At 39.7% G+C, this 25,710-nt stretch overlaps 1 protein-coding gene across 8 annotated transcripts in view; it reads right to left on the reverse strand.

Annotated features, from left to right (window-relative positions):
• Positions 1-25,710, reverse strand: part of SUSD1 (sushi domain containing 1) — a 325,163-nt gene that overhangs the window by 278,845 nt on the left and 20,608 nt on the right. For 6 of the 8 annotated variants that reach the window (XR_009552073.1, XM_060199942.1, XM_060199946.1 and 3 more), the window contains exons 3-5: positions 25,417-25,593; positions 9,061-9,213; positions 7,660-7,839 (exon numbers count right to left, since the gene is read on the reverse strand). Coding sequence is in view for 7 of the 8 variants with exons in the window: in XM_060199942.1 (XP_060055925.1) it covers positions 7,660-7,839; positions 9,061-9,213; positions 25,417-25,593 (510 nt within the window). In the remaining variant the exon portion in view is untranslated. The remainder of the gene's footprint in view (positions 1-7,659; positions 7,840-9,060; positions 9,214-25,416; positions 25,594-25,710) is intronic. The other 2 variants (XM_060199941.1, XM_060199948.1) reach the window with 1 other exon arrangement.

The raw sequence follows: 25,710 nt of genomic DNA on the forward strand, positions 1-25,710 counted from the left end.
GAATAGAATAAATGAGGCAGAAAACAGAATCAGAAATATTGAGGATGAATTTGAGGAAACTAAGGAAGAAGTAAAAGATCTAAAAAAAAGACTAAAAGATACTGAAAACAACAACAGATGACATCAAAAGAAGGAATATACACATTATTGGCTTACCAGAGGAAGAAAGAGAGGGAGGGGAAGAAAGCATTCTACAGCACATAATAGCTGAGACCTTCTCCAGTCTACACAACATAAAAGACAGAAAGGTTCAAGAAGATCAGAGGATCCCAAAGAGAATTATCCCAGACTTAAAGACACATCAAATATAGAATGAAAAGTAATAAGGATGAAGAAAGGATCCTGAAGGCTGAAAGAGAAAAACAAAGAGTCACCTACAGAGGGAAACCCATAAGATTAGCAGCAGACTTCTCCTCACAAACACTAAAGGGCAGAAGAGAATGGCAAGATATCTATCAAATGCTCAATGAGAAAGGCTTTCAACCAAGACTGCTGTATCCTGCTGACTGTCATTCAGACTAGATGGAGGTCATCAAAACCTTCTCAGACAAGCAATAGTTGAAGGAATCTACTATCACCAAGCCTGCCCTGGAAGAAGTTCTGAAAGGTTTCCTATAATCAATCAGACCACCATAAGTAAATATCAGAACACTCTAAAACTCTACGATAATGGCATTAAAATATCTTCAATCTATAACATCAATGAATGTCAGTGGCCAGAATTCACCTATTAAAAGGCACAGAGTAGTGGGCCAGGCAGTAGCATAGCAGGTTAAGCGCACATGGTGTAAAGCACAAGGACTAGCCTAAGGACCATGGTTGAAGGCCCTGAATCCCTACCTGCAAGGGGATCACTTCACAAATGGTGAAGCAGGTCTGCAGGTGTTTGTCTATCTCTATTCCTCTAACTTCCCCTCCTCTCTCAATTTCTCTGTCCTATCCAACAATGATGACAGCAATAACAATAATAATAACAACAAGGGCAACAAAAGGAAAAAAATAGCCTCCAAGAGCAATGGATTCATAGTGCAGGCACCAAGCCCCAGCAATAACCCTGGAGGCAAAAAAAAAAAAAAAGGCACAGAGTTAGAAGATGGATCAGAAAACATAACTCAAAAATATGCTGTCTGCAGGAAACCCACCTAACTCTACAAGAAAAACACAGACTCAAAGTGAAAGGATGGAAAACTATCACACTAGTGAATGGACCACAAAAAAGGGCAGGAAAATAATATCATTGTAGCAATAACTATCTATTGCCTTTTTAAACCCTAAGACAGCAGGAACCTCCCACTTCCTCTACAGAGCTTATATTTCCCCCCAGTTCTGGAACCTCTAGAGTGGAGTTCACTTTCCTGCATACTTCTCTCAATTCATACCAAATGATGTCACATCTGCTGATCCCAACCTAATCAACACAATGAGTACTAGCTTGGTATGCTTCACTTCAGGCTGTATCCAGAGACGTCTGGCATGGAATGTCAACCCTTCAGCCTCGTTACTCGGGTGAGACCTTTCCTTTCATAGGATTCTCTAATTCCATTTCAGGTGGTTCACTTCCTAACAAAGTCTCAAAATCTAGATATAGACCAGGTCCCATGAGATAGGGCATATGTTCACATGTATCCAGAAATTAGGGCAAAATATATACCTGAAAGCAAAAGTACAGAATAGAATACAGTGAGTCAGTATGAAGTTCATAATGAAATAGTGTCTACCTAGACTTAGATGCCCTCCTCACCTATTTCCTATTATATTTCCCTCAATCACTCGCAAGCTATCTTATCAAAGCAAGGACTGCAAAAGCTGAATAAGGGCAAGAGACTGACATACCTTAACAATGACTCTTCAGTCAATTTCAGCCCTCCCCATCAGCTGGGGCCCTAGTCAGGGAGTCCTGAGATTCCCAAACAGACATTATGGACCTAGGCCTCGAATAAATCCCTCTCTCCATTGTTACCAGTCATCTCTATCACGAACAACAAAACAGATCCCTTTGTGGACCCCCATAGGACCTTGCCCTTAACTTGGATCAACAATGGTAGAGAATGTTCCATCCTCTGAAGGGAGGCTGGACCACATACACTATGCGACACCTGAGGAAGATGGGTCCTGATATTGGGGCAGCTTAGAATATTCCTACTGATGACCACAGAATGTGAGGTCAGATCTAGAAGATGCAGAGGTCACATAGGCTCCTAAAATAAATACGGGAAGATCCCATCAAATCGATGGGATCTACAGACAACAATATTTATACCCCTTCCCCATATTTGGGAGCTACTCTGTTCTCTGATCCAGCTTTCTGGTCCTTTTCCAGCCATGACATCTCCCCAGACAATAACTTGGATCCACCTGCATATCAGATTTCAGGCTTAGGGGAAAAAAATAGTATAGCCACAGGCCCTTTGGAATATAACTAAAATAGATCTACTAGCTATCTATAGAATGGAAACCTCCCACCCCAACTCTTCATCTGCACTATTCCAGCCTTTAGGTCCATGATTGGTCAACAATTTGTTAAGCTTTGTATGATAACTCCATTTTCAGCCACCAGGTTCCAGATGCCAGCAAGATGCCAACCAGACTTCCCTGGACAGACAAACCCACCAATGTGTCCTGGAGCTCCACTTCCCCCAAACCCCACCGTACTAGGGAAAGAGAGAGGCAGACTAGGAGTATGGATCAACCTGTCAACGCCCATGTTCAGCTGGGAAGCAATTACAGAAGCCAAACCTTCCACCTTCTGCATCCCACAATGACCTTGGGTCCATACTCCCAAAGGGTTAGAGAATAGGAAAGCTATAAGGGGAAGGGATGGGATACCGAGTTCTGGTGGTGGGAATTGTGGGGAGTTGTACCCCTCTTATCCTATGGTTTTGTCAATGTTTCCTTTTTATAAATAAATAAAACATTTTAAATAAATAAATAAGGCAGGAATAGCTATTCTCATATCTGACACTATAGACTTTAAAATAAATAAATTTTAAAAGGTAGGGATGGACATTACTTAGTGCTTAGAGAATCAGTCATACCAGAGGACTGAATAATTATTAACATTTATGCACCCAATGAGAGGCCATCTAAATACATGAAACATCTACTGAAAGAGCTACAGCAATTATATGAAAAGCAACACAGTAATAGTAGGGGACTTCAACACCCCACTTTAAACTTGGAAGATCATTCAGGCAGAACATCAATAATAAAATGAGGGAGCTAAATGAAGAGATAAATAAACCAGAATTATTGGACATTTTCAGAGTCATTCACCCCAAGAAATGCTCTTCTATCCACATGGGTCATTCTCAAGAATAAATCATATGTTAGGCCACAAAGACATCATCAGCATATTCAAGAGTATTGAAATCATCACAAGCATCTTCTAAGACCAAAGTGGAATTAAACTAACAGTGAACAATAAATAAATTAGTACAAGCCCCAAAATGTGAAGATTCAACAGCACACTACTTAACAACTACTGGGTCAAAGAGGAAATGAAGGAAGAAGTCAAAATGTTTCAAGAGTTAAATGAAAATGAAGACACAAGCTATTAAATTATTTGGGACACAACTAAGGCAGTACTGAGAGGGAAGTTCATAGCCATACAAGCACACATTAGAAAACAAGAAAAGGCACAAACAAACAACCTGATTGCACACCTTAAAGACCTAGAAGAAGAACAAAGGAACACTAAAGCAACCAGAAGGACAGAAATTACTTAAGTTAGGGCAGAAATAAGTAACACTGAGGGAGTTGGGCGGTAGCACAGCGGGTTAAGTGCACATGGCGTGAAGCACAAGGACTGTAAGAATCCTAATTAGAGCCCCTGGATCCCCACCTGCAGGGGAGTCACTTCAAAGGTGGTGAAGAAGGTATGCAGGTGTCTGTCTTTCTCTACCCTTGTCTTCCCCTCTTCTCTCCATTTCTCTCTGTCTTATCTAACAACTAAGATATCAATAACAACAATAATAACTACAACAACAATAAAAAAACAAGGGCAACAAAAGGAAAAATAAATATTTTTAATATTTATTTGTTTATTCCCTTTTGTTGCCCTTGTTTTTATTGTTGTAATTATTTTTTAAATTTTATTTATTTATTTTCCCTTTTGTTGCCCTTATTGTTGTTTTATTGTTGTTGTAGTTATTATTGTTGTTGTTATTGGTGTCATCATTGGATAGGAAAGAGAGAAATGGAGAGAAGAAGGGAAGACAGAGAAGGGGAGAGAAAGACAGACACCTGCAGACCTGCTTCACCGCCTGTGAAGTGACTCCCCTACGGGTGGGGAGCTGGGGGCTCGAACCAGGATCCTTATGCCGGTCCTTGCTTTGCGCAACCTGCGCTTAACCCGCTGTGCTACTGTCCAACTCCCATAAATAAATATTTATAAAAATCTTTTAAAAAAAGAAATAAATAACAGTGAAAATAAGAAACCCATAAAAAAGATCAATGAAAATAAATGTTGGTTTGTCAAAAGAGTTAAGAAAATCTAAAAAATCTTTAGCCAGACTCACAAAACAAAAAAGGGAGAAGATCCAAATAAATCAGATTGTAAATGGAAGAGGAGATATCACAACATGAAGTCTTCTTTTTTTAAAAAAATATTTCATTTATTTATTAATGAGAAAGATAGGAGGAGAGACAAGGAGAGAAAGAGCCAGACATCACTCTAGTACATGTGCTGCCAGGGATTGAACTTGGGACCTCCTACTTGACAGTCCAGTGCTTTATCCATTGCGCCACCTCCTGGACCACAACACAAAGGCTTCTATGAACAACTATATGCCACCAAGCATATACAGAACCTGGAAAAAAATGGATGAGTTCCTAGATACCTACAAACTTTCAAAATTTTATAAAGAGGAACTAGAAAATATGAACAGGCCAATCACAGCCAATGAAATTGAAACTGTTATCAAAAACCTTCCCAAGAATAAAAGTCCTGGACCAGATGGTTTTACAAATGAATTCTACAAAACCTTCAAAAAAGAGTTAATACCTCTACTTTTTAAACTCTTCCAAAATATTAAGACACAAGAGTATTTCACCAAACACAAAAGTAAATTCCAAGTGGTTCAAAGAGTTGGATGTTAGACCAGAAACTATCAAATACTTAGAGGAAAATATTGGCAGAACTCTTTTCTGCTAAATTTTAAGGATCTCTTCAATTAAATAAATCCAACCACAAAGAAGACTAAGGCAAGAATAAATAAGTGTGACTACATCAAATTAAAAGCTTCTGCACAGCAAAAAGAAACCACTACCCAGACAAAGAGACCGCTCATGGAATGGGAGATCTTTACATGTCATACATCAGACAAGAGGCTAATAACCAAAATATATAAAGAGCTCACCAAACTCAATAACAAGAAAAAAAATGACCCCATCCAAAAATGGGGAGAGGACATGGACAGAATATTCACCACAGAACAGATCCAAAAGGTCAAGAAACATATTTTAAAAAAAAAATGTTCCAAGTCATTGAGTGTCAGAGAAATGCAAATAAAGACAACAATGAGATAACATTTCACTTCTGTGAGAATGTCATACATCAGAAAAGACAGTAGCAGCAATAAATGTTGGAGAGATTGTGGGGTCAAAGGAACCCTCCTGCACTGCCGGTGGGAATGTAAATTGGTCCAACCTGTTTGGAAAGCAGTCTGAAGAACTATCAGAAGGCTAGAAATAGACCTACCCTATGAGCCTGCAATTCCTCTCCTGGGGATATATCCTAAGGAACCCAACGAACGCATCCAGAAAGATTTGTGTATACCTATCTTAGCAGAAGCAACCCAGGTGCATTTTGCATTCTAATATCTTCTAAGAACTTTGACTTCAACTAAAAACTCATTTCCTTCACATTATAGTAACTTGGAGAAATTTTTTTTTTCCATTTGATGTAACAAAACTTCTTGTAAATAAACAGTGCCTAGTACAGAAACAGCTAGAATTTAAACATAAACTGCAGAAGAGGTAATATGGTAGGTAAAAACAAGAGCTCTAGGAAGAAAAGAGATTATCAACATAACTTTCTCATAAGGATCTTCCACTTGAGAAAAAAAAAAAAAATCAACACTTGAAGAGGGTTTCCACAGACTCAGCCACATTATAAGCTGGAACAGCAGCTCAGGATTCAGTTCTAAAATGTTTATCACTACTGGTACCATCTTTTGAAGATGAGTGTCTCAAAAGTGTCAGACACTCAGATTAAGTAAGAACTACAAATGCTGGATAAGGGAAAGAGACCAGTACACTTTAATAATGGTCCTTTTGGTCACTACCATGTCACCCCATCACCCAGGGCCCTAGTCAGGGAATCCTGGGATTCCCACATAGATATGTTGGGCCTAGACCTCTAAAAAAGCCCTCCCTATACCATCACTGGTCATCTCTATCATGAACATCATAAACCCTGTTGTGGGCCTCTCCAGGACCTTGCCTTCAGTGGTGAACAATGGTAGAAATTGCCCCACTCTCTGAAGGGAGGTTGGGTCAACATACTCTGCCATACGAGGAAGACAGGTCCTGAAATGAGTGCAGCCTAGAATGTTCCTACCTATGACCATGGAATGCAAGCTCAGACTGACAGGGATGCAGAATTTACATAGGCTCTTGTGCTAAATATGAATAGACATGGGCCCTAAGCCATATTGATGGGGCTTACAGTTAATAGTATTCATGTATTTTTTCCATATTTGGGAGCTTCTCTCTGCCCTTATCCAGCTTTCTAGTCCTATCCTTAACTTTGACATCATCTTCCCAGACAATACTCCTAGCCTACCTGCATGTTAGCTATTGGACTCAAGCATAAAATAGTAAAGTCATAGGCCACCATGGAATATACCTAAATTAAACTGCCTAGTCCCTTCCAACATGAAGTCCCCAAATTTCATCTGCTATATTCTTACCTTTAGGTTCTAGATTCCTAAACAATTTGTTCTGCTTTATATCTTAATGCTTTCAGCCACCAAGTTGCAGATGCTACCATGATGCCACCCTGCCCTCCCTGGGCAGATGACCTCACCAATGTGTCCTAGAGCCCCACCTCCCCAAAGCCCTACCCCACTAAGGAAAAGTAGAAACAGGCTGGGGGTATGGATCGTTCCTGTCAATGCCCATGTCCAGCAGAGAAGCAATTACAGGAGGCAGACTTCCCATCTTATGCACCCCATAAAGATCTTTCTTTGGTTCATACTCCCATAGAGATAAAGAATAGCAAAGCTTCCAGTGGGTGGGAGGTGGTATGGAACTCTGGTGGTGGAAATTGTGTGGAATTGTACCCTTCTTATCCCATAATCTTGTCCATCATTACTAAATTACTAATTAAAAAAAAAAGAAAAAAAACTATAAAATAAATATTGGCCCAAGGAGGCTATTTAGCATATTACACATGCATAAGACCCTAGTTCCTTTTCCAGTACTATATAAAAATGAAAGAGAAGCCTAAGTTTTGTTAGTATAGGATGAAATTACTACTCTTGGATTATAAGAGACTTCTCCTGAAATTTTCAAGAGCATCAACTGAAGATCTAGTAGAGAAACAACAGACATTTATGAGATTTAATTAGTTCACCACCAGAAAGAGAAATTTAGATAGAAATATGAAAACAATCTCAAAATGACATAGTTGTAAAGATGATCCTTTTGAAATCTCACCTTGGCAATTTAATTTTGGAGACTCCCATGTGCCCAAGGCTGTGCAGCTTGAAACCATAACTTCTGGGACACTGACAAATCCTTCTCTGCAAGCATAATGAACTTGGCTACCAAGTCTAGAGGTATAATTTCCTATGATATAACCAGCTGGGACCTGAGGAGGGGTGCCACAGTCTATTTCTGAAAATAAATTGATATCAAAATCATTATTATATGAATGTGAACACTCAAAATCCATACTCCGCCCTCCAACACCATTACACCCCCACCACACACACACACAAGCACACGCACACGCATACACAATGCACACGCAGGCATACTTTAAATAGACTGGTTTAGGATTGAGTGGTGATACACCTGGCTGAACACACATATTACAGTGGACAAGGACCCAGGTTCAATCCCCCAGTTAGCATCTACAGGAGAAAGCAGAGCACAGGAGCTACAGGTGTGAGCTCCCAAGTTCAAACCCTGGTACCACATATGCCAGAATGACACTCTAATTCATTGCCTCTCTCTCTCTCTCTCTCTCTCTCTCTCTCTCTCTTTCTCTCTCTCTCTCAGTAAATAAATAATTTTTAAATAAAGTAGGAAATTTTTTTTTCCTCCACGGTTTTCACTGGGGCTTGGTGCCTGCACTACGAATCCACTGCTTTTGGAGATCATATTCCCCATTTTTGTTGCTCTTGTTGTTGTTATTGTTGCTGTTGTTGGATAGGACAGAAAGAAACTGAGAGAGGAGTGGAAGACAGATATCTGCAGACCTGTTTCACTGCTTGTGAGGTGACTCCCCTGGAAGCGGGGAGCCGAGGGCTCAAACCAGGATCCTTATACCAGTCCTTGTGCTTCACACCATGTGCACTTACCTGCTGTGCTACTACCAGGTCCTGGTAATATTTTTCAAAAGATGAATACTCTAAGACTCTGTGATAACAATGGCAGTTACCAGTGGGGAAGTGGTCATAGAATTTTGGTGGAGGGTATGGTGTGGAACTATATGCTTATGGCCTTATAATCTTGTAAACCACTACTAATCACTAATAAGTGTTAAGTAAATAAATTTAAAGGTAGATTTCAAAAAAAGATATGTATGCCTTTATAATTTTCAAGGTCACCTTTAAGATGCTGATCTTTACTAGACCAGCTTATGATTACTACTTAAAATGATTAATATCACAAAATCTACTAACTGGAAAAAAAAACTGACATTTACTAAATCTAGATTTCTTTAATATACCTTATTTGATTTACTTCATAGCTTGTACAAATGTACAAAGGAACAAATGATCTCTACCCCACAACTCCAACATAGACCCATAAACAGAGACTCAAAGCAAGCAGCAGTCATCACTAACAGAATCTTACCTTCAAATGCTGCATTCTCTGAGAGAAACTCACCATTGCATGATGTGGCATCACTGGCTGGGTGGAAAGGCTCAGGTCCATTGTGTGGCACAAATCCATCCAGACAGTAGCATTCAAAGCCTCCTTGTATGTTCACACACTGTCCTCCATGCCCACAAAGGCCAGGAATCTCACACTCATCTATGTCTTGAGGCCCATGCCAAATACATGAAGGGGAAGAGAAAAACAAAGAAAAATGAGAACACTGTAGTAGTCACTACTCACATTCTCGATCTACCCTTAAAATTAGCAATTACAGAAGCCAGACCTTCTACCTTCTGCAACCCTCAACGACCCTGGGTCCATGCTCCCAGAGGGCTAGAGAATGGGAAAGCTATCATGGGAGGGGGTGGGTTATGAAGATTGGGTGGTGGGAATTGTGTGGAGTTGTACCCCTCCTACCTTATGTTTTTGTTCATTAATCCTTTCTTAAATAAAAAATTTAAAAAAAAATTAGATGCTACTGTTTGCAGCTGTAGCATGGGTCTTATTTTACTCCATAAGGAGCCTGCTCATTTATCTTTCATATCAAAAGCACTAAGAGAAGTTGAGCGAAAACTTGTCAACATGTTCTGGAAATTTATAAAAACTAACAACCGGGAGTCTGGTGGTAGCACAGCAAGTTAAGTACAGGTGGCACAAAGCGCAAGGACCCAGCATAAGGATCCCAGTTCAAGTTCCCAGCTCCCCACCTGCAGGGGAGTCGCTTCACAGGCGGTGAAGCAGGTCTGCAGGTTTCTATCTTTCTCTCCTCCTCTCTGTCTTCCCCTCTTCTCTCCATTTCTCTCTGTCCTATCCAACAATGACAACAACAACAATAATAACCACAACAATAAAACAACAAGGGCAACAAAAGGGAATAAATAAATAAAAGCTACAAAAGGGCAAGAGACTGGCATACTTTAAGGATGACTCCAGTCACTATCAGGCCACCCCATAACCTGGGGCCCTAGTCAGGGAGTCCTGGGATTCCCACACAGATATGATGGGCCTAGACCTCTAACAGATCCCTCTCATAACTGTCACTGATCATCTCCATCTGGAACAATATAATGGGACCTTGCCCTCAATGTGGCTCAACAATGGTAGGAATTGTCCCATTCTCCAACTGGAGGTTGGACAACATACTCTACTTACTACCTGAGGAAGATGGGTCCTAAAATTAGAGCAGCCTGGAATGTTCTTAGCCTTGACCATAAAATGTAAGCTCAGACCTACAGGAATGTAGAGGTTACATAGGCTCTTGTGCTGAATATGGGACCCAGATCAAATCGACAGGGTTTACAGTTAACAAAATTTATATACTTTTCCCATATTTGGGACCTACTCTCTTCCCTGATCCAGCTTTCTAGTCTTTTTTCCAACTATGACACCATCTCCCCAGACAATAGCTTGGGTCCACCTTGCATATTAGGTATCAGGCTCAGGCAAAAGTTAAGTCATAGGCCCTTTGGAATATACCTAAAATAGACCTACTAGCTTTTTCCAAACAGAGACCCCAAATCTTCATCTGCAATATTCTTGCCTTTAAGTTCATGATTAGTCAACAATTTGTTCTGCTTTGTATCTTAACTCTTTTATAACCACCAGGTTCCAGATGCTACCATGATGCCAACCTGACTTCCCTGGGCAAACAACCCCACCAGTGTGTCCTAGAACCCTGCCTCCCCAGACCCCTGCCCCATAAGGGAAAGACAGAGACAGGCTGGGAGTATGGATCAACCTGCCATGACCACCCATGGTCAGCAGGGAAGCAATTACAGAAGCCAGACCTTCCACCTTCTGCACCCCATAATGACCCTGGGTCCACACTCCCAGAGGGATAAAGAATAAGAAAGCTATCAAGGGAGGAGATTGAAGACGGAGTTCTGGTGGTGGGAACTGTGTGGAAATGTACCCCTTTTATCCTATGGTCTTATCAATATTTCCATTTTATAAATAATTTTTTTTAAAAAGATGACTTTGTGCCTTGGGGATAAAATGAGTAAAACTTGAGGTGATTGCACTAAGTAAAGTAAGCAAAGAAGCAAAAGACAATAACAGAATGGTTTCACTCATAGGTAGGACATAAATAACTTAAAAATGAACTTGCAAAAATTATAACAAGAAAAAAAAAACCTGCAGACCTGCTTCACCGCCTGTGAAGCGACTCCCCTGCAGGTGGGGAGCCGGGAACTTGAACTGGGATCCTTATGCTGGGTCCTTGCGCTTTGTGCCACCTGCGCTTAACTTGCTGTGCTACCACCAGACTCCCGGTTGTTAGTTTTTATAACTTTTTCTTTTCTTTTTTTTCTTTCTTTTTTTTTTTTTTTTTTTGCCACCAGGGTTACTGTTGGGGCTTAGTGCCTGCACAAGAGCCATGAATTTCCTTTTCTTTTTCTGTTTCTTTAATAGGTAGAGAGAAATTGAGAGGGGGAGGAGAAAGGGAGAGAGAAAGAGACACCTTCAGAATTGCTTTAACACCTATGAAGCTTCTTCTGTGTAGGAGGGGATGGGGGCTTGCACCCAGGTTCTTATGCATGGTAACATGTGAGCTCAACCAGGTGCACCATTACCCAACACTGAAACTAACTCTTAAACTTTGTGAAAACTGGTGCTTATCAGAGGGAAAGGGGAGTGGGAAGATAGGTAGAGGAGGATATTGGGGCAACAACAATGGAACTTTTGGTGATGGGTATAATACTAACCATTTAGTCTTATACATATACAAGTAAGAAATGATAGCCCCCAAATGTTATAATATTCTAAACCCATGCTAAATCAGTAAATATTAATAACAAATGAAGTTGTTTAATGTAATTTTATTAAAACTCATTATATTTTCCTTTCTGTTTGTTTTCTGGTTTGGGATCAATGATTATTGCCTGATCACTCTTCTATCACTGTTTGGGAAACAGTGATTCATTCAATTTTGCAGGAGCCCACACAAGCTACCAATTCTGACCAACCTACACAGCTAACTTTTAGAACTTTGTGGAAGAGTTCTCTCCAAAAATGACCAGCAACTCTTTTCCTAATCCATTTCCTTTACCCTTGGGCTGGCCTTCAGGCTTGCTTTGGTCAGTGGAATGCTGCAGAAACCACTGTGCTCATTCTTGGATGGGTGAAACTTTCTAACACTGTTTTACCTATGCTGTAAGAATAGCAATCATGCTTGGAGATAGGTGACTCAAAGAAGTTCTAGAGATAAGATTCCTTTGCTTTGTGTTGGATGGAACTTAAAGGAATCATGTTAAGTGAGATAAGCCAAAAAGAGAAGGATGAATACTAGATTATCTCACTCATAAGTGGAATTTAAAAAACAAGTCCTGAAAGAGGAATCACAAAGTCAGTTTTTGGATTGGGGTTACTATATTGCATCAAAGCAAAAGACTCTGGGGCAGGAGAAGGGTAGAGGGACTTTAGGGTCCAGGTGCCTGATGGTGGGAAAAGCTGGGTCTGAGGGTGTTTTGTAGATACCTATCATGGGGAAACGAGAAATTGTACTTTGTGTCAATAACTGTACTGTAAACTATAAACCATTAACCACTACCACCCCAATAAAATGACATGTAAAAGGAAACAAAATATTTTGAAAATATTTTTTAAGGCTTCCCTGGACTGAAGACCCCACCAATATGTCCTGGAGCCCCGCTTCCCCAGAGACCCACCCTAATAGGGAAAGAGAGAGGCAGACTAGGAGTATGGACCGACCAGTTAACATCCATGTTCAGTGGGGAAGCAATTACAGAAGCCAGACCTTCCACCTTTTACAACCCACAATGACCCTGGGTCCATGCTCCCAGAGGGATAGAGAATGGGAAAGCTATCAGGGGAGGGGATGGGATATGGAGACTGGGTGGTGGGAATTGTGTGGAGTTGTACCCCTCCTACCCTACGGTTTTGTTAATTTATCCTTTCTTAAATAAAAAAATAAATAAAAGACAAAAAAGGGAATAAATAAATATTTTAAAACTAAAGAAAAATAAATAAATAAATAAATAAGATTAATTTTGATCCAGCACAAACTTTAGAGATAGTTTCAACACTTCAGAGTATAACATGCGTTCTTAGATTTAATGTATCATTCACTTTAGCTCAAGATTTTTTAAAATATTTATTTATTCCCCTTGTTGTTTTATTGTTGTAGTTACTGTTGTTATCTTTGTTGGATATGACAGAGAGAAATGGAGAGAGGAGGGGAAGACAGAGAGGGGCAGAGAAAGACACCTGCAGACCTGCTTCACTGCTTGTGAAGCGACTACCCTGCAGGTGGGGATCTGAGGGCTCGAAGCGGGATCCTTACGCAGGTCCTTGCGCTTCACGCCACATAGGCTTAACCTGCTGCACTACCACCCAACTCCCTCAAGATCTTTTTTTACAATGAGGAATTTTTTAAATATGTATGCATGCCTTTGACACAGAAATAATTTCCCAACTGGTTCAACTAGCTCCAGAGTCCTCCAAAGATAATGAAAATCAGTAAATTTTTCAGTAGACTTCTAAAGATAAGCAGTGTGAGTATAATAGCAGCAATGGCATGGGGAAGGGTTAGAATTTCTAGATATTGATCTGTTCTACAGTAATCACTATAATCAGTAGTCAGTTTGTTTTATAGCCATTCAACTACCTAATACCAGCAACTGTTATAATAACTTAATAAAAATAATAAGTAAAAGTACCATGTCATTTGTCATTTTCCAGTCAGTGCTATACACATTTCACTATATATATATGACATGTGTATTTGTATATATATTAATGCAATGTATGATAGAATATATTACATTGTTTTCACCTTATTTAATCTTTACAATAACACGAGGAGGCAGATGCTATTATTATCCCCATTTTACAGATAAAGTAATTAGACTATAGTCACACAGGTAAGGAAGTGGAAGCTAGATTTTGCAGCCAGATATCTGGTTGCAGAGGCCATGGTCATAACAAGCATGTGACAATGTCTCTTTCATCACAATCTAATTATACTGTATCTGGTCATTAATTCTCCACTATTTTCACAGAAATTGTCAAAGATATCAAAGCCTTAATAAAGTCCATACATATCTACCATGATTTATTAAAATGAGTATGATAAAATTTTGACTATTAATATCTTTTTAGCTGTTCATATTTATAAATTGTCCCTTCCCTAATTCATCCTAAAATCTTGGATGGATTAACATATTAAACTCATCAGAAACTTCTCTACACATTGACAGATTTCACAGGGACTCCATGGTTATAACATATTTGTTTATTTAAAAAAATTTCTGAGAAAACATATTAGAAAATTCAACTAATCAAAGGGAAAACTTCCCTGTGCGTCATTCTAGATTATCCATCTAGTTTATCTATAGTCAAAATGATTCCATGCTATAAAAGCAAAATCAAGCAGGACACTCTGACCCTGTCCGCAGGTCCTGGTCTTACTAATAGCATGCTTAAAAGTCAAAAAGACCCAGATTTGAGAATTGATTCTGCTATTTACTAGGTGTACTGACTGTTTCTTAACCTTTCTAAAATATGTATATAAAATTATAGTAGTTGGAGGTGATTAAACAAGATATGTGCAAAGTACAGTGTCTGACAGATCATATATGTTAGTACACAACAGGTCTTTGACTGTCTACTAGTTCTCCCTGAGACATATGTCAGTGGTCCATAACCTATTCCCTAAGCCTGAAAATGACCATGAACAATGCCTGCAGACACAGACATACATATATATATATACACATACACATTTACACACTCACAGGTTTCTTGGCTGGTGAGTGTAGAATACCTACATCATTTGTTTCCACTAGACTGAATGTCCCAAGATAAGGAAGAAATCTATCTGGAGGACCCTTAGCTATACAGGAGTGTCAAAGCTAGAGCTAGAAGAGAAGACTATGAATTCCCCATCAAATACAAGTCCTCATCTTCAAAAGCCATTAAAATCTGAAAAATCAGATAGAATGGATGAGAAAAATAAAGAACTTTAAATTCATGAAAATGCTCTCTCATAGTCTACTTTTCTCCATCTCATCATCTAAGAACTAATTCCTCCCCAAAATTACTTTCTCTCATCTTAGAAAATAATTCCTTTTCTTTTCATGCCCCTCTCTTCAAATGCTAAACACTGCTCCTACCAGTATATTTTCTGGAAAACAACAACCTATACTACTCCGTATCAAAATGTAAAAGGTGAATATGCCTTTGACATTGCTCTCATTATAGCATTTATTATAATAGCCAAGACTAAGAGAAAATCAGAATAGAGGAAAAATAATCAAATAAGTAACACAGTGCCCTGTTACTTAATACAATAAAATCCACATAGTTAACTTTAAAAGTATATCTCTAGGGGCCAGACAGTAGTACAGCAGGTTAAGTGTGAAGCTCAAGGACCAGTATAAGGATCCCAGTTCAAGCCCCTGCTTCCCACCTGCAGGGGGGTTGCTTCGCAGGCAGTGAAGCAAGTCTTCAGCTGTCTAACTTTCTCTCCCCGTCTTCCTCTTCTCTCTCAATTTCTCTCTGTCCTATCCAACAACAGCAAAAATCACAATAACAATAACAACAACAACAATAACAAGGGCAGCAAAATAGAAAAAATGGCCTCCAGGAACAGTGGATTCGTAGTGCAGTCACTGAGCCCCAGCAATAACCCTGGGAGAAAAAAAAAGTAAAAAGTATATCTCTATATGATGTTAAGTGATATATAATTTACATACAATAAATTGAACTTAATTTCAATTTCAATTTTCACAATGGTCAGTGTGAGTTTTGAAGATTTTACTTAACTGTGTAGACAGCATGCAAAACAAGATTAAAAAATAAATGTTACTACAACAATAAAAAACAACAAGGGCAATAAAAGGGAAAATTTCTTTTAAAAAATTAAAAAATAGGGAGCTGGGCAGTAGCGCAGCGGGTTAAGTGCAGGTGGCAAAAAGCACAAGGACCAGCGTGAGGATCCCGGTTCGAGCCCCCGGCTCCCCGCCTGCAGGGGAGTCGCTTCACAGGTGGTGAAGCAGGTCTGCAGGTGTCTGTCTTTCTCTCCCCCTCTCTCTCTGTCTTCCCCTCCTCTCTCCATTTCTCTCTATCCTATCCAACAACGATGACATCAACAGCAACAACAATAATAACTACAACAACAATAAAAAAAAAGACAAGGGCAACAAAAGGGAAAATAAATAAATAAAATTACAAAAAAAAATTATAAAAAAATTAAAAAATAAAAAATATTCCAGTACCCTAAAGTTCCCTCTCATTTGTTTGTTTCTTTGTTTGCTTGCTTGTTTGATTGCTTATTTTGTTTGTTGCCATCAGGGTTATCTCTGGTGTTCAGTGTCTGCATAGTTCCACCATTCCTGGCAAGAATTTTTTTCTTTTGATTGAAACAAAGAAAGAGGGAAAAAGGAGGATGAGAAAGAGAAGAGAGATACCTGTAGCATTGCTCTACCATTTTTTAAGTTCCCTCCCTGCAAGTGGAAACTGGGGGCTTGAACCCAGGTCCTCACATTTAGTAACGTGTGCACTACTGGGTAAGCCACCACCTAACACCCCCCCATTTCTTTCTAGTCAATCCACACTTCACCAACATGTCTATTATTTTCTATTACTATAAATTGGTTTTGTATACATTTCATATAAATGGAATCTTTTATAACACACATTTTTTGTGTATATCTCTTGTTCCATATACCATTTTTGAGATTTCTCTGTTATATCAACAAATTTCTCTCTGCCCTATCAAGTAAAAAAGAAAGAAAGTGAAAGAGAAAGAAAGGAAGAACAGGGAGAGAAGAATGGAAGGAAGGAAAGAAGGAAGGAAAGGAGGAAGAAAAAGAAAAAATGGCTGTCAGGAGCAATGGATTCATCATGCAAGCACCTAGCCACAATAACCCAGTGTAAATAATAGTAACAGCAAAAACAGCAACTTAGAAGATGAATAAAGAGGAGGAGGAGGAACAGCCAGAATTCAAAGGACTAAACATTTCCTTTACAAGCTCACCATTACTGGTAGTTTCCTTTAAAGATGATTCTAAGGTAAATGCATTCTCAGATCCTATCACAGTTACTTCTTGCAAAACTTCAAACTAGTGGAGTAGTAAAGAACTCTATGTGGAAAAACAACAAGGGTAGCAAAAGGGAAAATAAACAAATATTAAAATTTTTTTTTGAAACTTAAAAAACCATGTGTCTTTTTAATTGGGGAGTAAATGTTTTACATTCAACAGTAAGTACAATAGTTTGTACATGCATAACATTCCCCAGTTTACCATGTGTCTTATGTTCAGTTAGAATTCTTGCTTTGCTTTTTTTTCTTTTTATTTTATTTATTTTTTTGTTGCCCTTGTTTTTTTTGTTGTTGTAGTTCTTATTGTTGTCGTCGTTGTTGGATAGGACAGAGAGAAATGGAGAGAGATGGGGAAGGCAGAGAGGGGGAGAGAAAGACAGACACCTGCAGACCTGCTTCACCGCCTGTGAAGCGACTCCCCTGCAGGTGGGGAGCCGGGGGCTCGAACCGGGATCCTTATGCCGGTCCTTGTGCTTAGCGCCACCTGCGCTTAACCCACTGCACTACCGCCCGACTCCCAAATATTAAAAAATTTTTTAAAAAGAACTCTATGTGGGGGGATAGCATAATGATTATGCAAATAGACTATGATGCCTGAGGCTCCTAGGTCCCAGGTTCAATCCCCTGAACCATCATAAACCAGAGCTGAGCAGTGTTCTGGTAAAAAAATAATAATAAAGAAAGTGTTCTTAACTTAGGGTTCCAAAAGACAATCGATAGTTAATGTTATCATCACATTATTTGGTAATTGGGTTAACTTTGAAAAGTCCTTTTGTTAGGATTTGCTGTACAGTACCCAGTATCTTGTATATAGCTGTGCTATTGGTTGCTTCTGATCTACTTGTTCTAGGCTTTTGAGAGAGTCTGCATATCAATTACACAGCCTATATATTAAAAAGATTCAGTCTGTGTTTTAAAAAACTTCAAGACATACAATTAATTTTCCCCCTCGCATATTAATTAACTAGTGATTTATATGACTACATTTTACTAGGAGTGTACATAAACACCATTCCCACCACCAAAAGACTGTGACCCATCCCTCCCACCCACTCCCACCCCCCACTGGCCCAGGAAGCTGCATGTCTACCCCTCACCACAGGGTTTTTACTTTGGTGCCATACTTACAATTTGGTCATGTCCTGCTTTTAGTTTCCCTTTCAGATCTTCTCAACTTCTGTTGATGAGTGGGATCATCCCATACTCATCTTTATCTTTCTGACTTAGCTCACTTAACATAATTCCTTCTAGCTCTGTCCAAGATGGGTCAGAGAAGGTGGGTTCATTGTTCTTGATAGCTGCATAGTATTCCACTGTGTATATATACCACAGCTTTCTCAGCCACTCATCTGTTGTTGGGCACCTGGGTTGCTTCCAGGTTTTAGCTATTATGAATTGTGCTGCTATGAACATAGGAGTACACACCTCTTTTTGGTTGGGTGTTATGGACATCTCCACTATAGAGCCTCTACTTCCCCCAGTCCTGGAACCCTTGGATAGGGCTCACTTTCCCAGATGCCTCTCCCAATCCATATCAAATAATATTGCATCTGCCAATCACAACCTAATCAACACAACGATTGCCACCTCAACATGCTTCACTTCAGACTGTATCCAGAGACTTCACGTGTGGAATGACAACCCTTCGGCTTCATTACTCCAGTGAGACCTTTCCTTTCATAGTATTCTCTAATTCCATCCCAGGTGGTTCACATTCTAACAAAGTCCCAAAACCTAGATATACACCAGTTTCTGTGAGAGAGAGAGCATATGTTCACACGAATCCATAAACTACTGCAAAATATATACCTGAAAGCAGAAGTACACTAGAGTTTGCAGTGAGTATCCCCCTAACACTTCCTCTCCACTATTCCAAGCTTTGGGTCCATGATTGCTCAACAATTTGTTTAGCTTTGTATATTAACTCTCTTTTCAGTCACCAGGTTCCAGATGTCATCAGGATGCTGGCCAGGCTTCCCGGGACTGAAGACCCCACCAGTGTGTCCTGGAGCTCCGCTTCCCCAGAGACCCACCCTAATAGGAAAAGAGAGAGGCAGACTGAGAGTATGGACCGACCAGTCAACATCCATGTTCAGCGGGGAAGCAATTGCAGAAGGCAGACCTTCCACCTTCTGCAACCCACAATGACCCTGGGTCCATGCTCCCAGAGAGATAGAGAATGGGAAAGCTATCAGGGGAGGGAGTGGGATATGGAGATTGGGTGGTGGGAATTGTGTGGAGTTGTACACCTCCTACCCTATGGTTTTGTTAATTTATCCTTTCTTAAATTAAAAAAAAAAAAGTGTTGCTAAGAACTCTATGTGTATACTATAACAGGACCTTGGAAAAGAATTTGGAATATCAGCCTGAGACTTGAATGAGAGTGGAATGAAAATCAGAAAATAGTAACCTGAAGGAAAAGCTCATGCATATGTCCTCCCCCTACACACACACTCCCATTCACAACAGGAACACAAAGTACTCTGGCATTTGGAGGGATCAAGCTTCAGTTTAATCATCTTTTGACTCAGAATCTTTTCTTCTCTTCAAATTTAGCATTAATCTATTGAGAAAAAATTGATTTTCTGATTTCAGAATTTTTGACCTCTCTGTCCTTCTTAGTGGCTCAGCAATAACAGAGCCTTAAGCCATCATCTACCATAGCAGGAGACCTAAGTAGAAATCAAGGGAATTCTACCAGGAAAGTATGGAGAAAATCAGTGGTATTTAACATTGTTCTCCACAGTAAAGAACCCTTTCCTCAGCATGTTTTTTTTCTTAGTGTGTCTTTTCTTGCTTCTTCTTTATTTTAGAGTGGTAAAATATGACTCTTTTGAGGTAATTCTAGCCAAAACAAAGGAGAGGGATCTGGGAAATAAAGCTTGGCAAGAGCATTGGGAGAAACCTCAGGACAGCTGCAAGAGCATTGGGAGAAACCTCAGGACAGCTGCAAACCTTCTGAGCAATACACCACATGAAGCAAGCAGAACTTGAGTAGGGCTACACATTTGTGTCTGAGACCATAGCAGGCTGCTTCAGCAGTCAATATAACAAGGCAACTGAGAACCTTGTGGACAGAAGCTGTCTCACAGAAAGAGCAAAGTTCCTGACCCACAAAAGAAGCCAATAGACTGCACTAGAATTGGCAATAGTAGGGATTTATGTCTCGTATGAATGTTTAATTCACCATAGGCAGACCTATATGATACAATCTTTTGTAGGAAGTTCCAGGAATGGGTGAATGATAAGAAAAGCTTCTACTTCCAAGTGGAGCCAAAAGAGAGGACTAAAACTATCCAAAACTACAGCAAAGTCATAGAATACATGAAAAACCTTGCATAGGCATGGGCTTTGATCTCAGAGAAGCTTCCACAACAAAGGACAAAAGTCACTCATTCACTCCAAAGCTAACCTTATCAAAGTAAGGACTGCAAAAGCTGAATAAGGACAAGAGACTGGCATACTTTAACAATGACTCTTTAGTCAATATCAGGCCACCCATCAGCTGGGGCCCTAATCAGGGAGTCCTGAGATTCCCAAACAAACATGATTGGCCTAGACTTCTAATTAATCCCTCTCTCCATTGTTACCGGTCATTTCTATCCAGAACAACAGAATAGACCCCTATGTGGGCCCCCCAAAAACCTTGCCCTCAACTTGGATTAACAACGGTAGAGAATGTTCCATCCTCCGAAGGGAGGGTAGACAACATACTCTATGCTACACCTGAGGAAGATGGGTCCTGAGATTGGGGCAGCTTGAAACATTCCTACTCATGACCACAGAATGTAAGCTCAGATCTACAGGGATGCAGAGGTCACATAAGCTCCTAAGCTGAATATGGGCCCCAGATCACATCAAATCGATGGGGTTTACAGTCAACAATATTTATACCCCCTTTCCCATATTAGGGAGCTACTCTCTTCCCTGATCCAGCTTTCTGGTCCTTTTTCCAGCCATGACATCATCTCCCCAGACAATAACTAGGATCCACCTGCATATCAGATTTCAGGCTCAGGGGAAAAAGAAAAAGGAAAGTAAAAGTATACCCACAGGCCCTTTGGAATATAACTAAAATATGCCTACTACAAAATGGAGGACCCCCCCACCAACTCTTCATCTGCACTATTCCAGCCGTTAGGTCCATGATGGGTCAACAATTTGTTTGGCTTTGTATATTAACTCTCTTTTTAGCCACCAGGTTCCAGATGGCTAGCATGATGCCGACCAGAACTTCCCTGGGCAGATGACCCCACCAATGTGTCCTGGAGCTCCACTTCCCTAGAACCCTTCCCCACTAGGAAAAGAGAGAGGCAGGCTGGGAGTATGGACTGACCCTGTCAACACCCATGTTCAGCGGGGAAGCAATTACAGAAGCCAGACCTTCAACCTTCTGCAACCCACAATGACCTTGGGTCCATACTCCCAGAGGGTTAAAGAATAGGAAAGCTATCAGGGGAGGGGATGGGATACAGAGTTCTGGTGGTGGGAATTATGTGGAGTTGTACCCCTCTTATCCTATGGTTTAGTCAGTGTTTCCTCTTTTTTGTTTGTTTTTTACGTCACAAGGGTGATTTTTTTTAATTTATTATTTTTTTTATTTAAGAAAGGATTAATTAACAGAACCATAGGGTAGAAGGGGTACAACTCCACACAATTCCCATCACCCAATCTCTATATCCCACTCCCTCCCCTGATAGCTTTCCCACTCTCTATCCCTCTGGGAGCATGGACCCAGGGTCACTGTGGGTTGTAGAAGGTGGAAGGTCTGGCTTCTGTAATTGCTTCCCCGCTGAACATGGATGTTGACTGGTCGGTCCATACTCCCAGTCTGCCTCTCTCTTTCCCTAGTAGGGTGGGTCTCTGGGGAAGCAGAGCTCCAAGACACATTGGTGGAGTCTTCAGTCCAGGGAAGCCTGGCTGGCATCCTGATGACATCTGGAACCTGGTGACTGAAAAGAGAGTTAATATACAAAGCCAAACAAATTGTTGAGCAATCATGGACCCAAAGCTTGGAATAGTGGAGAGGAAGTGTTAGGGGGATACTCACTGCAAACTCTAGTGTACTTCTGCTTTCAGGTATATATTTTGCAGTAGTTTATAGATTCGTGTGAACATATGCTCTCTATCACAGAAACTGGTGTATATCTAGGTTTTGGGACTTTGTTAGAAAGTGAACCACCTGGTATGGAATTAGAGTATACTATGAAAGGAAAGGTCTCACTGGAGTAATGAAGCTGAAGGGTTGTTATTCCACACATGAAGTCTCTGGACACAGTCTGAAGTGAAGCATGTTGAGGTGGCAATCGTTGTGTTGATTAGGTTGTGATTGGCAGATGCAATATTATTTGATATGGATTGGGAGAGGCATCCGGGAAAGTGGGCCCCATCCAAGGGTTCCAGGACTGGGGGAAGTAGAGGTTCTATAGTGGAGATGTGAGGTTCCTGCTGTCTTAGGGTTCAAAAAGACAACGGATAGTTAATGTTATCATCACATTATGTGGTAATTGGGTTAACTTTGAAAAGTCCTTTTGTTAGGGCTTGCTGTACAGTACCCAGTATCTTTTATATAGCTGTGCTATTGGTTGCTTCTGATCTACTTGTTCTAGGCTTTTGAAAGAGTCTGCATATCAATTACACATCCTATATATTAAAAAGATTCAGTCTGTGTTTTAAAAAACTTCGAGACATACAATTAATTTTCCCCCTCGCATATTAATTAACTAGTGATTTATATGACTACATTTTACTAGGAGTGTACATAAACACCATTCCCACCACCAAAAAACCGTGATCCATCCCTCCCACCCACTCCCACCCCCCACTGGCCCAGGAAGCTGCATGTCTACCCCTCACCACAGGGTTTTACTTTAGTGCCCTACCAATGTTTCCTTTTTATAAATAATAAAATTTAAAAGAAAAAGAAAAACAAGTCACTAAATAACTTTTTTTTAATTTTTTTTTATATTTTATTTTATTTATTTTTTCCCTTTTGTTGCCCTTGTTGTTTTTTATTGTTGTAGTTATTATTGTTGTTGTTGTTGTTGGATAGGACAGAGAGAAATGGAGAGAGGGAGGGGAAGACAGAGAGGAGGAGAGAAAGACAGACACCTGCAGACCTGCTTCACCGCCTGTGATTCGACTCCCCTGCAGGTGGGGAGCCAGGGTTCAAACTGGGATCCTTATGCCGGTCTTTGTGCTTTGTGCCACCTGCGCTTAGCCCGCTGTACTACAGCCCGACTCCCAACTTTTTTTTTTTTTTTTACCAGAGCGCTACTCAGCTCTGGCTTATGGTGGCACAGTGGATTGAACCTGAGACTTTGAAGCCTCAGACATGAAAGCCTTTTTGCATAACAATTTACGAGACTCTGCCCCACTAAATAAATTTTTTAATGCAGAATACATTGAAGTAAAACCTAAATTAGGACCTCTGTCTCAGGAAGATTGCACTATTTAAACTGACAGTTGGCTTTTGTAGAAAATACTTATTTCCCCTCTTCCTTATCTTTTTAAAAGTCAAGTGCACTTTTGGTGGCCACCCTGTATACTAAATATATACTATATTTATAAAATATATTCTATATTTATAGAGAGAAGATTTTTTTTCCTGGTAAACTCCTACGGTCTTGAAAACTTTGGGTGACATGTCCTCTAGAAAGTTGCCCTGATCCCCTACCCACTTCCAAGATATAAACTTCCATCAGCATAAACTTGTCACAAAGGACACACATGAGAAACACATGTTGAGTGAACTAAGCACCAAATAACACTGAAAGATATTTTAAAATTTGTATTCTTAACACATCTAAATTCTGCCAACACTGACTTGTACAATAATGTATCAAATAATTTGCAACCAAAAAAACAATAGGGTATTATAAAATGCCTATTGAGAGAATTAATAATTCACACCAAGAATAAATCAAATATAGGCTTTGAGGGATTTTTACCTTGGTAGGAGTTGAGAGGGACAATGAATCAGAGCACCAGAACCTGTGGTTCCTAGTAGGTAGGAAGATAAAAGATGCTCTCCTCTGCAGCCCCACCCCCAACCTTTAAATAGCAAAATTTTTAAGCAATGATTAAGTCTATGAAAAATCATCTTAGTACTAGGAGTTTTATCATGCCTTTATTCATTGTTACTGTTCAAAGATTTCTTAGAAAGCCAAAGAGCTGCATTATCATGATATGTCATTAACAGAGTTCATGTAATACAATGGCCGCTAGAAATTAGGAGGGCTTTGCCACTTCTTTTTTTAGACTTTTTTTTTAATTTAATAATGATAGACAAGACCATAGGATAAGAGAAGTACAATTCCACACAATTCCCACCACCAGAGGATCACATCCTATACCCTTATTCTTTATCCTTCTGGGAACATGGGTCCAGAATCTTCAGAAATCTGACCTTCAAAGCCACTGAGGTACTTAAAGGTAGCATTTGCTGATTTCTCCAAGGTAATGGTTCTGAACTCCCAAGGCAAACATCAAGATTTTTCTTTGTTCTTTTTTTTTCCAAGTCTTTTTTTATGTGATCAATTGTGATTTACAAGATTATAAAATTACAGGATATAGTTCCAAACCACACCACACCCAACACCAAAGTTCAAACATCAAGACTTTTCATGGGCAGAGTACACAGAGCAAGTAAGTAAACATGCTACACCAAGAACACCCATTGGGGGCTACAGGAACCTGCAGGTGGCGTATCATCTGAGATTCCCTCTTTGTTATAAATATGTGAAAACACACAAAACAAGCAAAGAAACTCCTATAGACTCACCCTCAAGATTCAGCAGCTCTTTCCACTTTGCCATTTAAATCATCTTATAGATATAAAACCATTAGGTACTTCAAAACATCCTGAGATACCTCAGAATGCATCTACTGAAATAAGAGAATAATCTGAAATACTACATAACTTTATCCCAATTGAAATAACACTAATTTTCATATATATATTTATTTATTTATTTATTTATTTTTATATTATAAAAATTTTTATATTATAAAAATATTATTTTATTTTATTTTTATATTTATTTATTTATTTTACCAGAGCACTGCTCAGCTCTGGCTTATAGTGGTGTAGGGGACTAAACCTGAGACTTTGGAGCTTCAGGCATGAGATACTCTTGCCATAACCATTATGCTATCTACCCCTACCCAAAATAACACTAATTTTCTAATAGTAACTAATACTTGATTTGTGTCACATTTCCCTCTGCTATATCACACCCTATCCCAACCTGCTCTCTCTTTCCTCCAGAGCCCAGATGCTGTCCTACCATCACTACAACCACCCTGCAGTCCCTTCAGGATACCTGTACAGAAGGTGCCATCATTGGGAATGAATGTCTTATTGTTGTTTGTGGCTTGATATCCTTCCAGGCAAATACAATAAAAGCCTCCAAGTGTGTTGTGGCAAGATGTGTGGTTCCCACAGACCACAGTGGCTCCAAGCTGGCATTCATTTTTATCTGTTAACACATTAAGACAAGGCACAAAAAGCGCTATCAATCCATGCCACGTTTAATAAACCACACTGTTCTCCTGTGCTATGGGTCAGGGAATCAATATTCTGTGAAACAGTTTAG

This window comes from Erinaceus europaeus, chromosome 10 (assembly GCF_950295315.1).
Source record: "Erinaceus europaeus chromosome 10, mEriEur2.1, whole genome shotgun sequence".
Taxonomy (NCBI): domain Eukaryota; kingdom Metazoa; phylum Chordata; class Mammalia; order Eulipotyphla; family Erinaceidae; genus Erinaceus; species Erinaceus europaeus.